General features: G+C 37.1%; 1 protein-coding gene across 2 annotated transcripts in view; it reads right to left on the reverse strand.

Moving 5' to 3' along the window:
• Positions 1–11: 11 nt before the first annotated feature.
• Positions 12–20,266, reverse strand: part of CHID1 (chitinase domain containing 1) — an 87,073-nt gene continuing 66,818 nt past the window's right edge. For both annotated transcript variants that reach the window (XM_088525826.1, XM_088525825.1), the window contains 3 exons: positions 5,360–5,440; positions 2,286–2,328; positions 12–217 (listed from right to left, as the gene is read on the reverse strand). In XM_088525826.1, the coding sequence (XP_088381952.1) occupies positions 119–217; positions 2,286–2,328; positions 5,360–5,440 (223 nt within the window). In that variant the 3' untranslated portion in view covers positions 12–118. The remainder of the gene's footprint in view (positions 218–2,285; positions 2,329–5,359; positions 5,441–20,266) is intronic.

The raw sequence follows: 20,266 nt of genomic DNA on the forward strand, positions 1-20,266 counted from the left end.
ATAAAAATTACAAAAATTATTTTAAAATTATTAAAAAATCACCTGTCCAGAATACCCAAATTAATTGAAGGCAGAGTTTCAGTGAAGCAAATAAAATCTTTTGCAGATCATCTCTGATTTAAAGTAGGTCATAAAAATAATCCAGGCCTTGTCCCAACTCCCAGATGGATATTCCAGTGCCCAATTCTTTTGCAAGCTCTAAACGCAATTGGATGGACTAGGATAGAGACAAAGAAAGCAACCACTTTTACTCAGAGGCATTAGACATTCCCTGCTGCCATTTCTTCACACCGTTAACAGTTTTTTAAAAAATAACTATCCTTGAATCAGATGCTGAAAAGTAACATCTCTATTTCAAATATTCTCTGGTTATCGAGCAGTCATTCAGTGAGAGGCAGTTAATTGCACCAGTTAATTCAGTGACCTAGTACATTATAGCTACCTAAACAGATGAAATACCACAGAAATAAATCAGATTTATGAACTATGCAAAGGACTACTCTAAGCTATCATTTTGAAAGGTACAGAAATTCTAACTCTCCACAGAAGTTTTCCAAGGATAAATAAAACTTTATCACTGAAGACAATTAGAACAACTTGTCAAATACCGTCAAGGTCTCTTACCTACCTTGCCTTCTCTCAGGACAGTCACAATTTTTCAAATCAAATATTCATTTTAAAGAGATTCGGGGAGATTAACATTGAAAAACATCCTTATCTGTGCTACAGGCATTAATTTAGATGTTTACAACAGAAATAGTGTTACAATTTATATTCTGCACTTCTCTCAGTTCAGATAATCCAAACATTTTTGAACCTTTTATTTTCATGTTTTCATACTTTGAAGTGCAGTACTGTGATGTCTGAACTGCTGTCACCACAAGGATGCTCTGGAAGCTCATTTCCATAGGAAATGGAACCAAGTATTAAGACATCATTAACAACTGTGCTGGGCCTGGAGTTCTTAACTGCTTTTAATTAATCCTGGGAAGTCTCTTCTGAGCAAACAACCTACCATTGATGACAGCATTTAAAAGGGGAAGAAACACATTTGTGAAGGGAAAATAAAACAATATTCAGTCTTCAAGTGACCAACCCTATGCAAACAATTTGCTCTGCCCCAGCATACAGATCTGAAAACATTCTCTCTCAAACTTGTTGAAATTGGAAGGAAATTCTGCTTCACACCACAGTTGAGTATATATTGTTATTATTAGAAGATTTATTAAAAAACACTAAGGACCAAATGTTCCTTAATTAATTAATAAACTTAATTAACTCAGTTAGTACTAACAATAGACTGATGAAACAATTCAACATGACCAGAGAGAACGTGGTCTGGCATATTCAGAACAATTTATCTTTTTTCTCTGAGGGTCATATTGATGCTTTCCAACCCTCAGGACCCGTACTAGCAGGAATATAGTTAGACATAGTAATTAATAGCCCATATGTGTTAGTACTTCCAGTAATATTAGATTAGTGAAGGAAGTAGCTTCATCCTAATGGAATTTAGGGGAATATTTGCATTTAGAAAAAGGGAAATTTAATAATTTCACACTGGTTTAGCCATATAAAATGTCTCTGTTCTCTCTAAACATGATATACTTTTATTACAGGAATAGTTTCCCTCCAATATTAAAAGCCAGCAGAGGTTTAAGATACTGCCTTTAGGTTAATATAAGAAAATTTAAGATAGCTTCCTAGGAAGGCTGAAACTAACCATTGTATCATATATCCTGGTATATTGCAGATCAATGTGAGGACCAAAATCATATGCCCCACCAGAGGATTACAACAAGGCCAAACATTTCAGGTTTCAAAACTCTGAAGTATGTTCCCTGAAAAAAACAGGATGATTCAGGGCTACAGCATGAATAAGGACCCTGCTACAGAGGAGTGCAAAAACTCCCTCAGCCTTCCAGTCAACATGTTCAGAGGGCAATTTTCCTCCATGTCTCTTCTCTGAGAATCAAATGTCTGTGCACACCTAAACCATGCACTCAAATGGCTCCTCTCAGAACACTGGTTCATCCTTAGGTGTCTTCCCTCTAGATATGGCTCATCTTCAGTGATCCCCCAAACCCAATTATGCATTAGATAGAAAAACTAAGCTTGTCATACATGTAAGTAGCTGAAGTCTGGAATCATAACAAGCATGTCAGTGTGAACTCCTTTTACAAAAGCCTAAGCCCCTCTTCAGCATTTTGCAAAGTGTTTCAATAACCCAACATGTCAAGGAAACAACTTTTTCCTACCCTCTGAGCAGAAAATGGGGCACCTACCTTCAACGTTGGATAAAAGATGGCATGTTTTCCTCCTTTATTTCTGCAAAGCACATAAACAATATAGTCACAACAGGTTAGATAGATTCTCATAGGATTTGTAGCTGATATTAGAATTCAAAGGCAGTTTCATTCCTTCTCATAAAAGGAAACAAAGGTAGACAGTACTGGAGAAAACTACTGATTTTATTCTGAAGGAGATACTACCATTAAAAATAAGATACATTGCTATGTTCACCACAAGGGACTTACTACGCCCAAAGGCAGAAAATACTGGCTATTTGGTAACTGGTATATTTGAGATTTCTTACCTAGTGATCGTTCTGCACTAGACTCTGGCTCTGGTATCAGACACTTTTACCATCAATGTCTACTTGGTGCATACTTGCACTCCAATCACAAGCTTCTAGTTACAGGGAGTGAAGCCAAAATTGTCTCTGCTTCTCTTCCTTTTCTACTGCAGATAAAAGCTTCCACTCCTGCCCCTGCTCTACTGAAGATACAAACACATCACAGCACGCAAATGCAAAGTGGAAGGGAAAAGAAGGTGAGCAGGGAAGGTCCACCTGCACGAGGTTTCTGAGAAGTATGCAACCTTGGAACTGTCCTGCAGGTATTTGCTCTAGGAATATTTGTCAGAAAGGTTTCCAGGATACTTTCTCCTGATTTCAAAGAGCTTTGATGAAGCTAGCAGGACTAGCGATAGAAAGTTCAACAGAAGACTACACACAGTCAGAGATCTGTTTTGAGGAGTCTTTGTGCAAAAACTGCATCAGTAACAGAAAAGAAAAACAACTCTGGTTATCTAAGGAATTCCTTGAAAGGCTTCAGGATAAGGCTTTTCAAAATATCTAAGTGAAACACGCTTCTTAGCTTTCTCATAGCTAACACAAAGTACAAAAAGGTAACCATGGATTAGCACGAAATCCAGGCATAGCATTCCATCCAAGGAAGAACTGGTCATAGTAAAATGCATGTTTAATAGGAGGAATACAATTATTAATTGGCATTAAGGAGGACAACTTTCAAGAGAAGTGACAAGGCTGATAGCTAAAACAGATGTTGCTACAGGGTACAAACTCAAAAAGTAGCTCTTGTGAGAGAGATTGTTTGATATTAGATGCAAGTAAACACACTGAGATAGCCTGTTGTCATGTAACATTATTTATAAAACTCTCGGATATCAGAGGACAGTTGTACCTACTGAATGCACATCTGAAAAGGATAAAAATGTTTTGATGTCAGCCGCAAACTGACAAAAATTTTCCCAAATTCCAGTAATTAACATTTTTATGTTAAACTAAATGCTACTGGTACACAAGGCAAAGATAAGGCAAGCTACACCAAGCATGAATCCTGTTCTGTATTTTCAACTACTAGTAAGGAGGCGGTCAGGAAAAAGGTAGTCCCACAGGACCCCTTCACCACTTAGGGCAGGAAGAAATGCAGAATGCATGGACAGACCAAGCAGATGCTGCTGGTAAAATCTCTTGACTCAATTTAATGCACACTGTTAAGTGGAAAGTGCACAGGGACAAGCACTCAGGGTCAACAGCTTTCTACACCTTCTTGTAATGGCAGCCTTTGGTTCTTTGACTGCTACATGAAAAGCATTAGTTGCGCCTTCCTTAAGGATTCCTTCTTTGATTACTTAGCAACTGCAAACATGCAAGCCTTTCAGGTGAGATTCTTCACTTGTGAAACATGTTTCAGGCCTGGCTGCAATTAACACTCAGTGCAACACAAAAGTGGTGACTGGAGACGAGACCACTCATGTCGCCCTCTTCTGCAGGCGGCTGAGCCACAGGGCTGCCTGCCAGGCACAACCCAGCAAAGGGCAGTTAGAGTGATTTTCAGATCCAGTGTACTTTACGCACCAAAATCTCTTCCAGAAAGCCCACAAATAAGAACTTCCAAACATTGTCTTTCAAAGGTAAACAGTGCAGTACTGCCAGGTTTTCACTTTCCTGCATGTTCAGGTTGCAAGGAAACATTTAGGAAATGTCTTTGAGGAGTGAAACCCAGATTCTGGTCATTCAAACACTGCACTTTGATTTACTTTAGTGAGCGCAAGCTTTCATCCAGTGGCTACTGTGCCTCTAATTAGATCGGTAAAACAACACTTTTGATTTATTCCTTTTTAGTTAAGACAAAGACTTTATAGATTTTTGACAAACAAAATTTAAAAACAGGATACCAAAGAACTCAAAATGAAAGAGCAGTTCTTCTATGCAAGTACAGGAAAAAAAAATTACTGCCAGCACACATGTAAACATTTTTTTTCCTGATAAGGAATATACATAGCTGAGCAGTCTAAAAGCCCAGAGAAAAGTACAGATTGAAAGAACTTTGGAAAATTAAATTTAAGATTTAAAGGTAGTACAAGTTTTAGGCTTATTTATTTATTTTTAAAAATATGTTACCAAAACGAGAGGGCACATAGAGATAGTGAATGTTAGAGAGGCTTGATAAGTGTTTGTTGCTTATTTAAAATACGTTGTAGATGGAATTTGCCTATCATCAGGAATCCTCCTGTCATTTCATTATGAGAAAGACGGGTCAAAGAAAACTACTACCCTCTGTCTTCAGGTTCCTTCTAAAGAAAGCATTTCTAGTCTTTTTAACTACTCCATCTGAAAGTCCCTTGATATTACTATTATTACGGTTCTCTATAGTCCATTTGACCTCGTGCAAGTTTGTTCCCTGGTCAGCCTGCTCACCAGGACTTCTAAAACAAGGCTCTCATTCCACAACCTCCTCTAAGATATAGTTAGGGCTAGGTTACTGCCCGCAGTACTAACTTCAGATGGTCTAAGTGACACTCACTAGTTAAACTTAGATGGATAGCTTGTTAAGATATGACTCTCTAGATTTCTATTCTAAAGCTTGTTTTAGCTTGTCTGCTCTGATTTATTTCTCTCTCTTGATGCACCCTTACACTACAATTCAGTGCTGCCACACAGATCACAAACAGTGGAATTTCCATTTGCTGAATTAAAGTTAACTGGCAATTCATTGTGTACTGGACTACGCCTGTGAATATTTGCAGAAAAGTAGGTAAATAAAAAACTCACTTTTTGTATTCGAAGTAGTGTTCAGCAATTTTCTCATCCCAGATAATTTTTGGTTTGTGCTCCTTCAAGGTTTCAATGTACCTACAAATTAAAAATATAGATATGCAATTAATTTCTTTGCTATAAGCAGTTACAGAATTAAATAACAGATATTTCTGAAAAAGCAATTTTACCATGTTTAGACATTGAACATTTTATTGAAAATCTCCCCTAGCTAACAATTAAATATATCAAGTACAAATAATTTTCTCAGCCACTGTTATATTTTGCTATGTTTGCATTTTTAGACTTTCTGAAGCAGTGAATGAATCAACATTCATCCATTAGCAAGATCTATAACGACACATGATTACAGTGCTTCAATATTTTGGCAACTTGATTCTTATATGTCAAAACACAGGAATTGATGAAATCATTTCTAGGTATACCTAATTAGGTCCTAATAATATCAGTCAATGCCGTTCTAAATTATAAGCCACTATTATGTGATGAGAAAGGCTCCTCTATAGGAGGGACCCAGGAAATCTTCTCAGAAATACACAGATTGTCGACAATGAAAAGTTAGCGCCAAATAACCTTGCATATGAATTTGCACCACCACCAGCTTCTTGGCATTTATTTCTTACACATACACTTTGAAAGTTTCAGTGGCTATTGCTACTGCCACAACTCCGGCCAATGACAGTCCTGCTATGACTGTCAGTTACCCATTCCAGAATCAGTAATGACAAGAGACTACCCACACATGGAACACAGGACCAAAGACAAGTCTTATCTGCCAAGCCATCCCAGCACATAGTTTTCTTCCTGTACACATGACTTTGGGATAGGAAGTTTCTCTTGCTAAAAATCCCAATCAAATCAAAGAACACTCAGCATACGCACGAATAACATTTTAAATATAAACTGTATCTTGCCACACTTTTTATAGCCTATTATACATAAGGTGAACTGCACAACCAGAAGATAGAATACATCCATAACTAATTTTAAAGTTGTTCAGGCATGCACACTATTAAAACATGCTTGATTTTTATGTTGTCTCTAAAAAGGACAATAAAAATTCAAAGTTATTGTTAAAAGAGTGAGCTCTCATTTATTGCTGCAAATCCGACTTCAGACCTCTCAAGCAGACAACAAGGCTGCTAAAGCTGCCTGCACAGCAACACACTAGAGCGCTCACAAGGCTTTCTCTTGCCCTAACGTAGGAATAATCCATTCCTTTCCTGCACCCGTGCCATAGTCACAGCTTGTTCTCTTGCAGTAGGACGAACAGGGGTTTTACAAACAACATCCCCCAGATACACATCTCCTGTCTCCTCTGGGCTCTCCCACTGGGCGCATCGTAAGAGGAAGAGTTCCTACATAAAGCACATGTATCATAGCCCGCTTCTCTGGCTCACACTAATGCTACCCAGGCACTCTTCACATATTATTTCCTAACTGAGAGAGTTCCTGACTTAGCAAGTGTTTGAGATATGTAGATATTATTATTACTATTTTTTAAAAAAGGAGAATGAAAAGCGCAGATTTCCTTTACAATGAACCACACACGCTTGGGCCATCATTATGCCTAGGACACAGGCATACACATTCAATTCCAGCTTCCCAAGGAGGGAAAAGGATGGACAGAGATAATCAATCTCATCACGCACAGCCCTCCCTCTTCTTCCCACCTCTCATCTCATTCTTCTCCTTTCTGCTTGTATTTATTGCTTTTTCTCTCTCCTTTCTTCTTATCTAAATTCTCCCTATCTCTCTCTACTGCCCCTGTCTCAGCTCTCAGCTGCTTTTATGGTTCTATCCAGACTCTAATTTATTTGCTTCCTCATCCATCAGCTTTTACTAGGTTTCTCCTTTTCCAAGCTGCCTCAGCAGCTAGAGGATAATAAACACTGAAAAAGCTCAGTTTGGCCTCCTTGCACCATATATTCCCTGGCAAGTCGTGGTTATTTGCAGAGAAAGTCATGCTCCGCTTCTCCAGGCCTGGTCTAAAGCAAGGTCAGTGCTGATGAAGTACCTGGAGTCGGGTGATGCTAAACCCCTAGGCAAACGTCCAGTGCAGCATAGATGTGACGAACTTGCAGGGATCACTAGGAATAGGAACAAAAGGCACCCGCCACCAGCATCATCACCCTACAAATTTCAAAATACCTTGCTAAAGCACATAGCTGACATCCTGGCTCAGTTAAACAGGTCTGGTTTTAACTTAATCAACACATTTTTTCCCAAACCTTTCCTTTGCAAAGAGCTAGCCACTTAAAATACCAGTTCAGTTATGACAAGGGCCTTTGAAAGTTTAAAAGTTACAGCCTTACTAAAAGCATGGCTATATAATGCAAGCACTTCTGGAAAGGTGACACGAAGCCTGCCTGCCTCCTTTTCTCTGAGCTCCAAATCTGCAGCGCTTTACTGCACTTACGGACACAGCTCTGCTGCAGAAAAGGACATTGCTTGGCCCACAGACACAGTCTACCGTTCTTACATGACTCTGTTGGTTACAAAGTCACTGGGCTGGGCTGCTCAAAAATACAGCTTCTTCAACCACCCCCACTGGGGATGGGAAGCCAAAACGTACATATAATGGAAAACCTAAAATCAGCTCTGTTAAAGCTGGTATCTCTGAATAGCACTAATATGGCTGTGCCTATATGCTACTGCACTGTGCTGCACATTCAACTGATAAATAAAGGATCCAGGAGAAAGGTTTATACAGTTTATGGCTGCTGCTCCCTTTCGAAGACACTTTTCCCACCAAAAAATGAAAAACCATATGGGGCCTTAGGGAAAAAGCAGGGATCTACAGCCCCTCTGAAGAAGATATTTATTGTCATGGGCAAGGTTTTTTTTCAACAAGAATATAAAGCAACAACCTTTTGCTTTAGTATCTTTTGAGTCAAAAATATGCATGCTAGGAAAATATATAGCTTTGTATATAATTTTTAGACTGGGATTTATTTACTAATGTACACATTTTTAATCTTCAGGTGCTCTGCTTTACTAGAACCAAGTCACTCTTCAAAATGGTACCACAAAACAGCTTTAGGGAAAAGGAAATCAATACTGAGCATATTTCTAATTTCATGCTTTTTTCTAACACCCCAGAAACAAAGACTCGGGCATATATTTATATAGATTAAATACCACCTAAATCCTTATGCCAAGTGCTCACCCTAAGCTTTCAGGGTTCTTGAGTTAACAGCAATCATTAGGTTGAGGAGCTTGATAAGAATTTTGAAAATCTAAACCACAGCCTCAAAAATGATGACTTAAGCGTACAGAAAGTCAAAACCAGACTGTCCCTACCATTGGGTGCAGACCCATTCCAAGGCAGGATGAGACAGGATGAGACTTTGCACGGGTACACTGGAGAACATCTGTACCATGCCTTTCTCTTTCCAGTTAGCTTCAGTTACAGCTGCTGTAGCTTAGTTATTAAACCCTGACCATACCAGCAGTGCATCTCGCAGCAACAGTGCCTCCACAAAGCAATAAAAATTAAGATTTTCACCCAACTAGATAGGGTTTCGTGCCTCTTCCTAAAAGTATCAGAAACTGTGTAGAAAGCTGCATTCTGCAGCTCAGTGATCTAGATTTCTGATACAAAACAAATAGACACAAATTCCTCCCAAACCACATTCATGGTAGGACCCCTGAGAACATGGCTCAGCTCGGGCAATAGTTCCCCAGAAGGACAGGTGAACATCCTGGCTGTTCTGTACATCGGGGCACAGTGCAAAAGGACAAAAATCTCTCCTAAAAAAAACCAACATGTTTAATTGTTCAGGCTTTTTTTAGCCTATTTCCTTCTTGGTTTGAGAAAGTATCAAGGGAAGACCTAATCTAGAGACATTTCACGTCTTTAAACAGAAAAGGTTTCAAAATTGAACAAAATCAAAATAGTAGGAAAAAGAACACTTTGCAGAAGGTGCTTTTTTACTGGCAGTAAGAGAAGAGCTGGAAAAATGTGCATGGGCCAAAAAAATATATATAAAACTGTTTGATGAGCTGCCAGAGTTAAGAAATTGTCATGAATAAGTTTTATATTCAAATATTCTATTCTACAGCTGCAGGAGCAAGGTTTCACTGAAGCTAGCATTTGAACCTCAAGAATATTTTTATCCTTTTTATTTATTTATTTACGAGCATCACTTCTAAATAGCCCCTGAATATATTGCTGAATATACTGCCAGCTATTAACCAATGTGACCACGGAGCCAGCAGTTCTGATAAAGAACACTTCAAAGCCTTCAAGAGTTGTGTGCCATTCAAAAACTTATGAAAAGCCTAGTTGTACAGTAATAATCTAATATATATGTGCATACAAATACTTCATATACACACACCCGAGTTGAATAGTGACGTTCAATAATAAATAGAACCGTGACGCAAGTTTTCACAACAAAGGTCCCAGCACAGCCATTTTGGCACATTTTACTCATCTCTTCTCAGTATTTGATGTTTGGTAGCATATTTACAATACATAGCTATAAAATACAAACTTCAAAAGGTGGTGCCCCTTCTTAGGGGATGGAGAATCTTGACTTGGTTAGTTCAAACATTCTTTCTAAAGCAAAAATATAGATTATCCTAGAAAAAGATAGCTATTTTGTATTTTCTGGAGGAACAAAAGAATGCAATAAAGAAATGCAAGTAGAAATGCTAACTAGCATTAAATTAAGTTTTTACCCTGAGGATTTACGCATGAGTGCAAGCACATTCTAGAAGCTTTATTTATTCAGACTGCCTAATATGTTATTCAGAAATAGTGCTGTTAAGATCTTCATATTATTTCATGTAAGACAGCCTAAAATCGAATATTGTTTGCAAGAGATGCCAATCTGTTCATTTTCATTATGGTATGGTGCCTTGGGTAAAGCTGTTAAAGGATCCAAGCAGCAGTCTAGAATAGAAAAATCTATAAAGAAGTATAATCTTTTTCTATTAATCTTCTCTCTCCTGTTGCCCAGCCCTTTGTTCTGTCAGTTTTTAAAAGCAATAATAGCACTTTTAAGAATCCCAACAGAGTAGTTCCACGGCAGGTGCATTGCTTTAAGGTTTATAAGTTTATAATGTCCTTCTCATTGATTTTTCCCCAATACTTCATCCCCATCCTCACAGATAACACTTTTCAGTGAAGTTCTGCTTACTCCCAACTTTCCCCGTCATCCTAAGTCAAGCTACTACCTTAGGCCATGGTATGCATGAGCCTCTCCAGCACAGGAGAGGCTCAGAAAGATTTTTCTTCTTTGCCCTGGATACTTAGAAAATGTCCCTTGTTTAGCATTCTCATAGCAATCGAAAAGCAGTAACACTTCAGTAGACTAATTCCAAAGGAGCAGCCAAGCACTCTTATTTTACAGAAGTCTAGAGACACAAGAGACGAGGACAGGGTTCTCAAAAGTATGGACGAAAGAACTCATCTTACTTTTGTCTCAAAGAAACAACCATGATTAATAACTTTTAAAGCCTTACCACAGGCACAGCAAACATCATAAACATTACCACAATTCCACACATGCAGATTTACATTTTCATGACACCTGAAATTCTCTTTTAGGTTCAGAGAGGGTTTAAATAGAAAAAACTCCATTTGAGAGCATCATAATAGTACTGAAAACAGAAAATATATATTTTACAGAGAGAAAAAGCATTACCTAAGATGGTTGTGACTTACTGCTAGAATCCAGCTTCTCTTTTTCTAGCCAAGAAAGATAAACAGTGGCTTCAGACTAATCCTTCTTTCTCTTATTAGAAAGTCTGTGTTTCCTATTGGATTGAAGCTTTTAGTACTGTGGGCTACTTAGCACATTCATCTCTATAACAGACCTCAAAATGAAACATTGAAATGAATTAACGGTTGACTTTTCTGACCTTGAATATGTCACTTGTACAAATCTCAACTGCAAACTATAAAAGAAGGGCATCCTATAGCTTTGGCTTTTAATCCCAGTGCTCACTGTAGACACGGACAAGGGTTTGAAAACCAAAACAATAGTTGTTTTTAATGAAAGCTATGGTTTCTGTCCACCAGGAGATTCTGTTTAAAGATAAGAAAAACTGCTTTACTATAAGGGCAATTGAACAGGTTGCCCAGAGAGCTTGCAGAGTCTCCGCATCTGGAAACATTCAAAACCTAATGGGGCATGATCCTGGGCAACTGGCTCTAGCTCATACTGCTTGAGCAGGGCTGTTGGACCAGACGATCTCCAGAGCTCCCTTCTAACCTCAAACACTTTATGATTCTGTAAAATTCTGGTCCTTTTCTTCTACACCCTGAACCATATGAAAAATGAGTATATTTTTATATCAATATATATATTTAGATCTATGCATATCAACACAAATATTTACAAAATGAAACCTGAAAATTCTGATTTAAAATGAAAACACTTCAAGTCATCTAGTACTATATCTGCTGGAGCTGATTTAGATGTATCCAATCTCCTTTTTCCCATAAATTTTCATGGATGTTCAGTCACAGAAATCCTGCAGATAAAATTGTTTCTCTTCTAGGCCTCTGTAGCTTGGGCTACATCTCCTATGACACCACGCAGCAGATAGGGTGATTTCAGTTAAAGTATAATTTATGCCCCTCTGCAAGTGCTCTAATTTAATCCAGACACCCACAATGTTTTCCATTTTGGGTAACACGGAGAAAATGTTTTAGTTTGTTCTTTTCTTTTTATTAGTATTGAACATTGTGTAAAGTTGGTGAATTCAAAGTGTTCTAGAAAAAATCATCTTTGTGGGCACTATAAATCCAGCTGAAATTACTCTAAAATGCATGACTAACTATTCTCGATATATAACCAAACCGATTCTCCTTCAAAGAAAACAGTCACAGTTAGATATGAATTAAAGACTACAATTAATCATATACACACTGGAAAAAAATGTCAACATTTATATATTTAAGGTTTTGATTCAATCTGACAGATATGTAAAAAAGAATATAAGAAAATAACCTGAAAGAAAACACGATCTTTATTTCTAAGCTAACAGATATTTCCCAGACAATAGGGACATAACAGATTGAGGCAGAGCTTTGTAGATTTGTTTGCACACCTTTACGAGCAGGCAGCATTTTATTTTGTGACTACAGAGATTTCATTTTTTCTTTTTTTTTTCCCTATTTTTCAAGACATTTACCTGAGGCTACAAAATATGAACTTCTATTCAGTGCAAATTATTCATAACAACAACCGCTTACAAAATTGTTTTTTTGTCATATGAGTCAACTTGGCCTATTTTCTATGAGGAATCTTCCTGTTCTATCTAGAATACTAGACCATCTTTTCCCTTGTATTTGTTCTGTTAGTTATAGATTTTTTTAAAATCAAATCTAACACATGACTGCTCACTATTTACAGGGGGGTTTGGCATCTTGTGCTGTCTTAGCAGAATAAGTTCTCTAATTAAGTCTTTAAAAGGTTGCTATGCAGTTGGGGCATCTATATGTGCTCAGGCCAAAGGGGACCATCCTGTCCGGCAGAAAACAGGTTAGTGGTAGTATAGTTTACAACGTTAGAAAAAAGCAAGACGCAGGCAACCTCCAAGAAACAGTAGAAAACTGAATGAAACAAAACACAGATTTTTATTGTCTAGCTCATAGAATTAGTCTATTCATGCTGAACAAAGCCCAGTTAAACTATCCCAAACACTGCTGGTTCTGCCTGCAAGGATTTTTTTTGTTCTTTTAATGAACTCGCTATACAGATCAAATTGAAGTCTTCAATAAATGCAAATCTTCATGTATTCATCATCTTCATGTATCGATTACATTTTATGTAATTCTCCAATTAGGAAACAGGTTACCTTAGGGTTAGTTTTTTGTTTGTTTGTTTTTTTACTCACTTCTGTTATGAACTGCACCAAATAAAAGTTTATTATGCATTCACTATTAAGCAAGGTCTTTCTCTGTTCATACACAGTTTTACATTGAAATAGGCAGCAAAAAGAAAAATTAGAAGATGTGTAAAACAGACGAATGTGAATCTTTTAACAATTTAAAAATGGATCTAAATTAGATGGTACTATCTCATATCTATTATTTTCTAATTTAAAATGTTTTCACAACCACCTCTACTATGCTTCTAGGACATATTGAAAAGCCTAGTTTAAAGCAATTAGTTAGACTGTATTTTGAAACTCTGTAACGCACCATACTGCGAAAGCAAATTGATTTTCCTCCACACTCTACAATCAAAATCACAAACCACTGATAATATTAAACCTAATATAAGACCTAAGGATACATCAATTTCACCTAAGGAAAAAAAGAATAAGAAAACCCTTCATTAATTATTAAAAGTCATTATAATTGCACCACAGCAGGTCACTGGTCCCCAGAATTGCTGATAAAACCATTGTTATTTACACAAACAAAATTAGAGTGCTGCCTGCTGTCCCTTTTGACATCCAAGTTGGTTCTCTGTCCTATATTGTCTGATTTCTACAATATAGTCTGTTTCCACTACACGGGGAAGTGCCAGTTCAGTAGTGTCATATTGTGCCAGCACAATATAGCTATTTCTTGCCGTGCTGATCAAGAGCCAAGTGCTATTTGGTGGGATATTTATCATCTGTATGCACACAAATTGTTTTAAATTGGTTTGAAAACATATTGTTACAGTACTCATGAAAAGGCAATTTCAATAAACTGGGAAAAGGTGACATGTCAGTAGCAGTTATTACACCACACACCAAATCATATAATTTATACTTCTATAAGTATTATTATTATATTATTATAAATCTATAAGTATTAGGGAGAATATTTAACAAAGACTTTCTCAAAATCCCTTGTTTTCTTTTAAGATGCCATTTTTTGAGCAGAACTTCCAGCACTCTAAAGAAAGATAAAAATCATTGGTTCCTCACTTTTTTTTTTTTTTCCTCCTCTAAATCACTTGCCTCATTTGGCCTTGCTAAAACTACGTATCAGAGGTTTCTTCTCTCTTTGGAGAGGATTTGTAATATGGATCTTTAGCAGCATATGAAAACAAAGGTTAGAATATAGAAGTCTGTAACAAACAGGAACCTTTCTAGGGGCCTCCACTTTAGATATGACCTCATTGGGAATATAAGTCTCTTGTGGGGCCCAGCTTCAGAATACTGATGCTGTTTTATACTACTATACTAACACATAGAATTCACAATGCCAGAATATGCTTTGAGGGTGGTGAAAGCAGTCCTTACTCCTACCGTATCAAGGTGGTTTCCACCATAACCCAGGATGAGGATCATCTTAGCACCAAAGGCTTTAGCATAAAATATGAATTTCCCATTGGAGACGAGGAATAGTAAATGAAAGTTTAAATAAATTATACTTAATAAATAATAAATCCTGCTGTCAAAATTAAATATACATAAAGTGCAAGTTATGCAACAAGCAGCTACTATGTGAAAGAAAAGAAGCTGAGTCACAAGAGTGTTTCCAGGCTTCTGAATGAATGATTATGTCTAAGGGTGACTCAAAAATTCAAATTATTGAGAAGCCAGGAGGTGATTTTTTCTTGAAAGTCAGGATCAACTCACCACACTGGCATTACTGCAGCTTAATGGCTATCTCTCTAAGAGAATCACAGACAAGAGTCAGTTCTTACAGATGTATCCTCTTGCAACACTGGAAGCGTCAGTCCATCCTAACCTGAACAACATGCAAATTTAAGTCCCGTTCCAGCTCACCCAGTATTTTGGCTCACTACACGGTCTGAGACAAGAGACAGCTCCCCTGCTTACAGCCTTTTCTCAGCGTGGTGAAAACTAATGCTTCTTCATCCTTACAGGCTTGTTCCAAGAAGCAATAGTTTAATACTAGGAATAGTCTTTGAAGATAAAATTGCTGGTTTAAGGGTATATTGAGTGACCCTCAAGGGAGGTTGAAGCATTTTCAAATACATTAGTTTAGCTACAATACTGTGCTGTACTCCACCAGGAACTGATATTACAGGCAAAGCACATGAAAAAGCGATGTTGTGTACCTTTGTGAGGCTAAAAAAATGTAGACACACAAATACATCTGCAGTTCAGCTGCAGCTGTAAGTTGCAAAGCAGAGAACTATGCCACTTTTGCTGAACGTCTGGTTGAAGGTTTTTGCTCAGATTCTAAAAACCTTTCAAACTTTCCTCATGCTCTAACCATTCTTACTGGTTTTATTTATAAGGCACTACAGAGTTCAGTCATGAACTTTTCCTTGTAGACCATGCTCCTGGGCAAACTCAGACAATCTTAATTCAGTGTGTAGGAAACTAACTGCAATGCACTCCAGCTATGAAAATGAAGGTTGAAGGAGCAGTCATCTGCTTTGATATCCTGAATTCTTCCAAAGCCCACCTTGTTGGAAAAGGTAGAGAAGAAAAAAGTTACATTATTTTTTCCCCCCCTTAACTAACAAGGTCAGACATTCCTAATGCCAGTGCTAGTATCACTGCTAACTCTTCCAGTTGCTTCCTGCATCCTGATCCTTTCAGCCTTACCTGAATTAAAGCCATCCCAACCCAAACTCAGTACCAACACTCGCCTGACTAAACAATAAAACCCAACAGGAACAACTTTGCCTTGTCATGTATTAGGAAAGGAGCAGCACAGCTCTACTGAGGCCCATCTCACCCTAACTGAGCTGGGTCTAGAGTTCTTGCAGGCAATGTTTGTGGTTGCCAGGAGGTCTGTGTGAGGTAGGTGGGTGCTCAGTTCCACTGTTCCCACAGGGTTGCTGGGGTCCCTAGTGAAGAGATAGGATCAGGGCCAAAGCTTATGTAGAGCATTGGTTAGAGAAAGATTGCACTTGGCAGCAAAGGTGAAGGAAAAGAAACCTATGCAGGATGCAAGTAGCAGAAAGAACATGAGAAGCATGCTGGGATTTGAGGTGAATTCAAGGATTTCATCTGTTTCACGAGATGCTGTGAATGAGACACAGAAATATTTCTCCTGTTCCAACTAGCCTCAGAATAAGTGTTCAAATCCTTTCATAAACAATCATGTCAGATCAAACACTTCCATCACCACTATCACTGCCTGCTCCTCCTCAGCCTCGTTAAATGATGCTTAACTTTAAAATGACCAAGCTCAATACAGCATACAGTTTATCTTCATGTGAAAGAATTCATAAATTCAGTCCCTGAGTGGATTCTAATGCAGGAAGGCAGCTGTGCTAAAGGAAAATCACTGGCAGATCAGTAAACCCTGCAAGTTCCCTGTGTCCTAGGAAGCTACAAACTATAGCTTTTCCATCTTCTCCATTTTCAAGGACCTAATTTGATCCTGAATTCTTTTAATTCATTCATTTAATTTAATGAAGAACAAGATTTCTGCTGACTTTTCAGTTCATCTTCCATACTTGGCAGAGGGATTCCTTTCAGTGGATCAGATTTTAGTCACAGCTATATGGAGTTATTCTGGATTTACACCAAGATAGCTAAGATGCAACTCTCAGCTTTTGTTTTTGAAAAGGTAGAATGATCACAAAGCCATGGAAATGAATATTAAACTCCCATAAATATGCAAATCTCATAGGGCTAGTACATTTTAACATGCCTTAGAGTAATCTGGATGGGATTTAATTCCTCCATTTTGGCATGACTTGAATTGAAATGGGATATGAAGTAGAAGTATACCTTATCTAGTCAGAGTGGAAATTATTTGTCTTTAAGGAACTATCTTCATCAGGGCAGTTAAGTGAGTACTCAAAAATATGGGTTTTAAATCTCTTGATATTTCACTAATCTAATACATACTCATGTGGCAATAAAGAAAACTAACATTTTTCATCATAAAAAATAGCATAACATATTCCCTATCTTTGTATTAATTCAGACAAATATTTGTATATTTTTGTTTAGTTTCTGCTGGACAAACATATCTGTACTCCTGCTAGAATTTGTTAGGGTTAAAATTAGTTTTTAAATCAACCAATAACATGTATGTATTTATTTGAAAGTTGCAAAATAAAAAGTTTTTTCAAAAGAACATTCACTCAAATCCAATGGCAGCCCTCTGGAGCTCAAATTAAGGGATAAAACAAAAAGTGTTTAGACATTCATCCTTTCTGGCAAAGATAAAATAATTAGGCATTTATGGATGTAAACTGGTTTTGTATGCAAATATATTTTATTGCAATGACACTTTCAAAATACTATCACTTTGTGCTCCATATGTGGCTCATCCAAAACATGGAATAATAGCCTATACTGCTGTTTAAGTAATAAAAGAAAGTCCTTAAAAAAAACTATCTATAATAAATCTAAACAAGTTAGACATTAACAAAGATGATGATGCGCATGTAACAGAAGTCCAATTCATAAAGTCCAAAGCACAAGGAAGCAGCAAAGAATCCCACCAAGACATTAATGACCAAAAACATACTGGGAGACTAATATGATGTAGAAGAAAGAAAAAGTTCCATTTGCTTTTAAAAAACTGCACAATGTCACTGTTGCAGAAAAAAGGTTAACTTTTTTTTCTACTTCCAACTGTAAAGAACACTTTGAAATGCTCAAGAAAAGCATTTGTTATTTTATTTTTAAAAATAATGGCATTTAATTAAGCCTGGGATAATATTAAACAAATTCACTGCCACAAATATATCAACTTTCCTACTGTGTAGCAGACCTGAGGGGGAAAGTAAACCTTTACTTTTCATTAAAGGGCTCATTTCAAAACCATACAGCAGAGGTGTCACCCAGGAAGAACTCTTGTCTCATGTGATAAGCTCTTCCTACAGTCATGCACAGAGCTGAGGTGTCAATGACCTTTTTAAGTAAAGAAAACATAAAAAGGTAATGATAGCAAAGGTAGAAAAGGAAAAGAAACAGATGGCACTGTCAACTGTAAAACTGCCAAGCCCTACAATGTTGAAGATAAGTGACTTGTGGAGAATATTGCTTGGATTAGATGAAGTTCTAATTGCAGTCTTGAAAGACTGGCTGACCCATATTTGGCATTGCTAAGGCTTTTAGTCTTAGGCTTAGCACAAATTTAATTGTGTTTGCTTTTATATAAGGTGGAGGGCTGTAGTCTGTTTTGTTCATTCTCTGCTGCAGCTGCTGTTTCTGTACCATAAAACTCAGGGCTGCTTAACAAATACTGTCATTTACCAAATTGCTACTGCACCATTTCAGAACCTCTTTTATTTCCCCCCTCAGACTGACTTTTTTTTCCCCCTCCCTCTTTAAGCAAAGAACATCACTGCTGGATGATGGATTCAGCACCAAGAGATACCCGGTGAATCAAATCCAGAAGGCCTGAAGAGAAACAAATATTACATTCCCAAAACATGAAAAAAAAAATCAGACTCTTGGCCTTACAAGTAGCTCCGATTACATGATGATCTGGTATCCTGCTTAACTATTTTTTTTCCTGATTGGTTTGTGCACTTGCTGACTCAAAAGCCCAAGCACTACACTGCGAGTAACCCTTTTTTCCCCCCAGAGCTCTAGAGACATTTATGTGGATTATTGTGGATACTCTCGCTGATCAAAGCTCGTTGTTTTATCTTTTATTCTTTCTGAATAAAAACAGGAATTCAAATACCCTGAAAACTCGTTTGGATCTGGGGAATGAAGTGACGATCAAATTATTAGAACAATTAATTCATATTCACAAAATATACTGCAATTATAATTGGCTCCTGACCCTTTTTTGCCCTACAACTATGCTAAGAACTTCTTTAGTAATAAAATACCATTAAGTGGTACTAATTCTCTGACACAGATATTTTACATACAGAAAAAGCTAGCCAGTTGCTACAACAATATAATTTAATGAAGACAACTAGCAAGTATTACAGAATCATGACTATAACTCTTCCTCCCATATCTTAAGAGTTTTGAAAGGATCCCCATTTTTAAAGCTATCAGCTTTGCTGCAGTTTGCTATTGTGCACCTACAATAAAATAAAAATATGCAGAATACAACTGTACTGAAAATTCAAAAGAAGCTGCCTTAATTTTACAGATACTGAAATAAATTATCTAAATAAATGATTGCATACTTTTGAGCGTAAAAGAAAATACCTGAGCTCCACAGAACTTAAAACACCACTTCATTCCAGCAAACAGCTTCATACTGTTTATAATCAAATATAAATATCATATCCAAGTTACCATACATTTGCATCTGAATGACTGTATCTGCAGCTTACACACACGCTCTTATCCAGAGGCTGAATCTGCTCCTGAAGCGCTTCAGCATTAAACTTGATGTCGATCACTGGAATTTTTCATGCATTATCCATCATTAGCTACGATCTCAAACAGAAGAGAGGGAAAAAAAAAAATCTTGACTGATATCTGACATTCACCTTCAACAAATCTTCCTTGGTACACTTCGGACTTCTTTAGCAAGACTTCAGACTTCTTTAGCAAGTAAAACTCAATGAGGCAAGATAGCGGACTCTGACAAAGAGTAATATTCACAAGGGCTTTTGAAAACCCACAGCTACCACTTTCCAATACTTCAAGGAGGTAATGAAGTATCAAATGTTTCTCTCATTCCTTGAAAAAAATAAGAAAAACTCCCTTCTGTTCCACTGTTAGTCCATTTTAGCAGAACTCAAGAAAGTTTGCTTCAACAAGTATTTCTACAAGAAAAACTAGCTAAATCCTAAATAAAAAACTATTCAATACATTTAGATATTTTAGTAACAGGAAAGTATAATCAAAAATACAGAAATAAATCCAAGAAATCTATTAAGAAGTCATACTAAAAGTGAAAGGAATAAGGCCTCCACCAATCCAAAACTAGTTATTTTGTACAGTGTAGACAGCAAACCCCTTTTTGCTGTTTCATTCTATCTGTGTTTACTATTAGCTATAATATTCTGATTCTTTACAATATTCTGACTTTAGTCTAAAAAATATTTTAATAACCTACTTGACTCTTTTCATATAAAACTAAAAGGTCAT

This window comes from Tinamus guttatus, unplaced genomic scaffold (assembly GCF_059628265.1).
Source record: "Tinamus guttatus ecotype Peru unplaced genomic scaffold, ASM5962826v1 Tinamus_guttatus_pri_ptg000240l, whole genome shotgun sequence".
NCBI lineage: Eukaryota > Metazoa > Chordata > Aves > Tinamiformes > Tinamidae > Tinamus > Tinamus guttatus.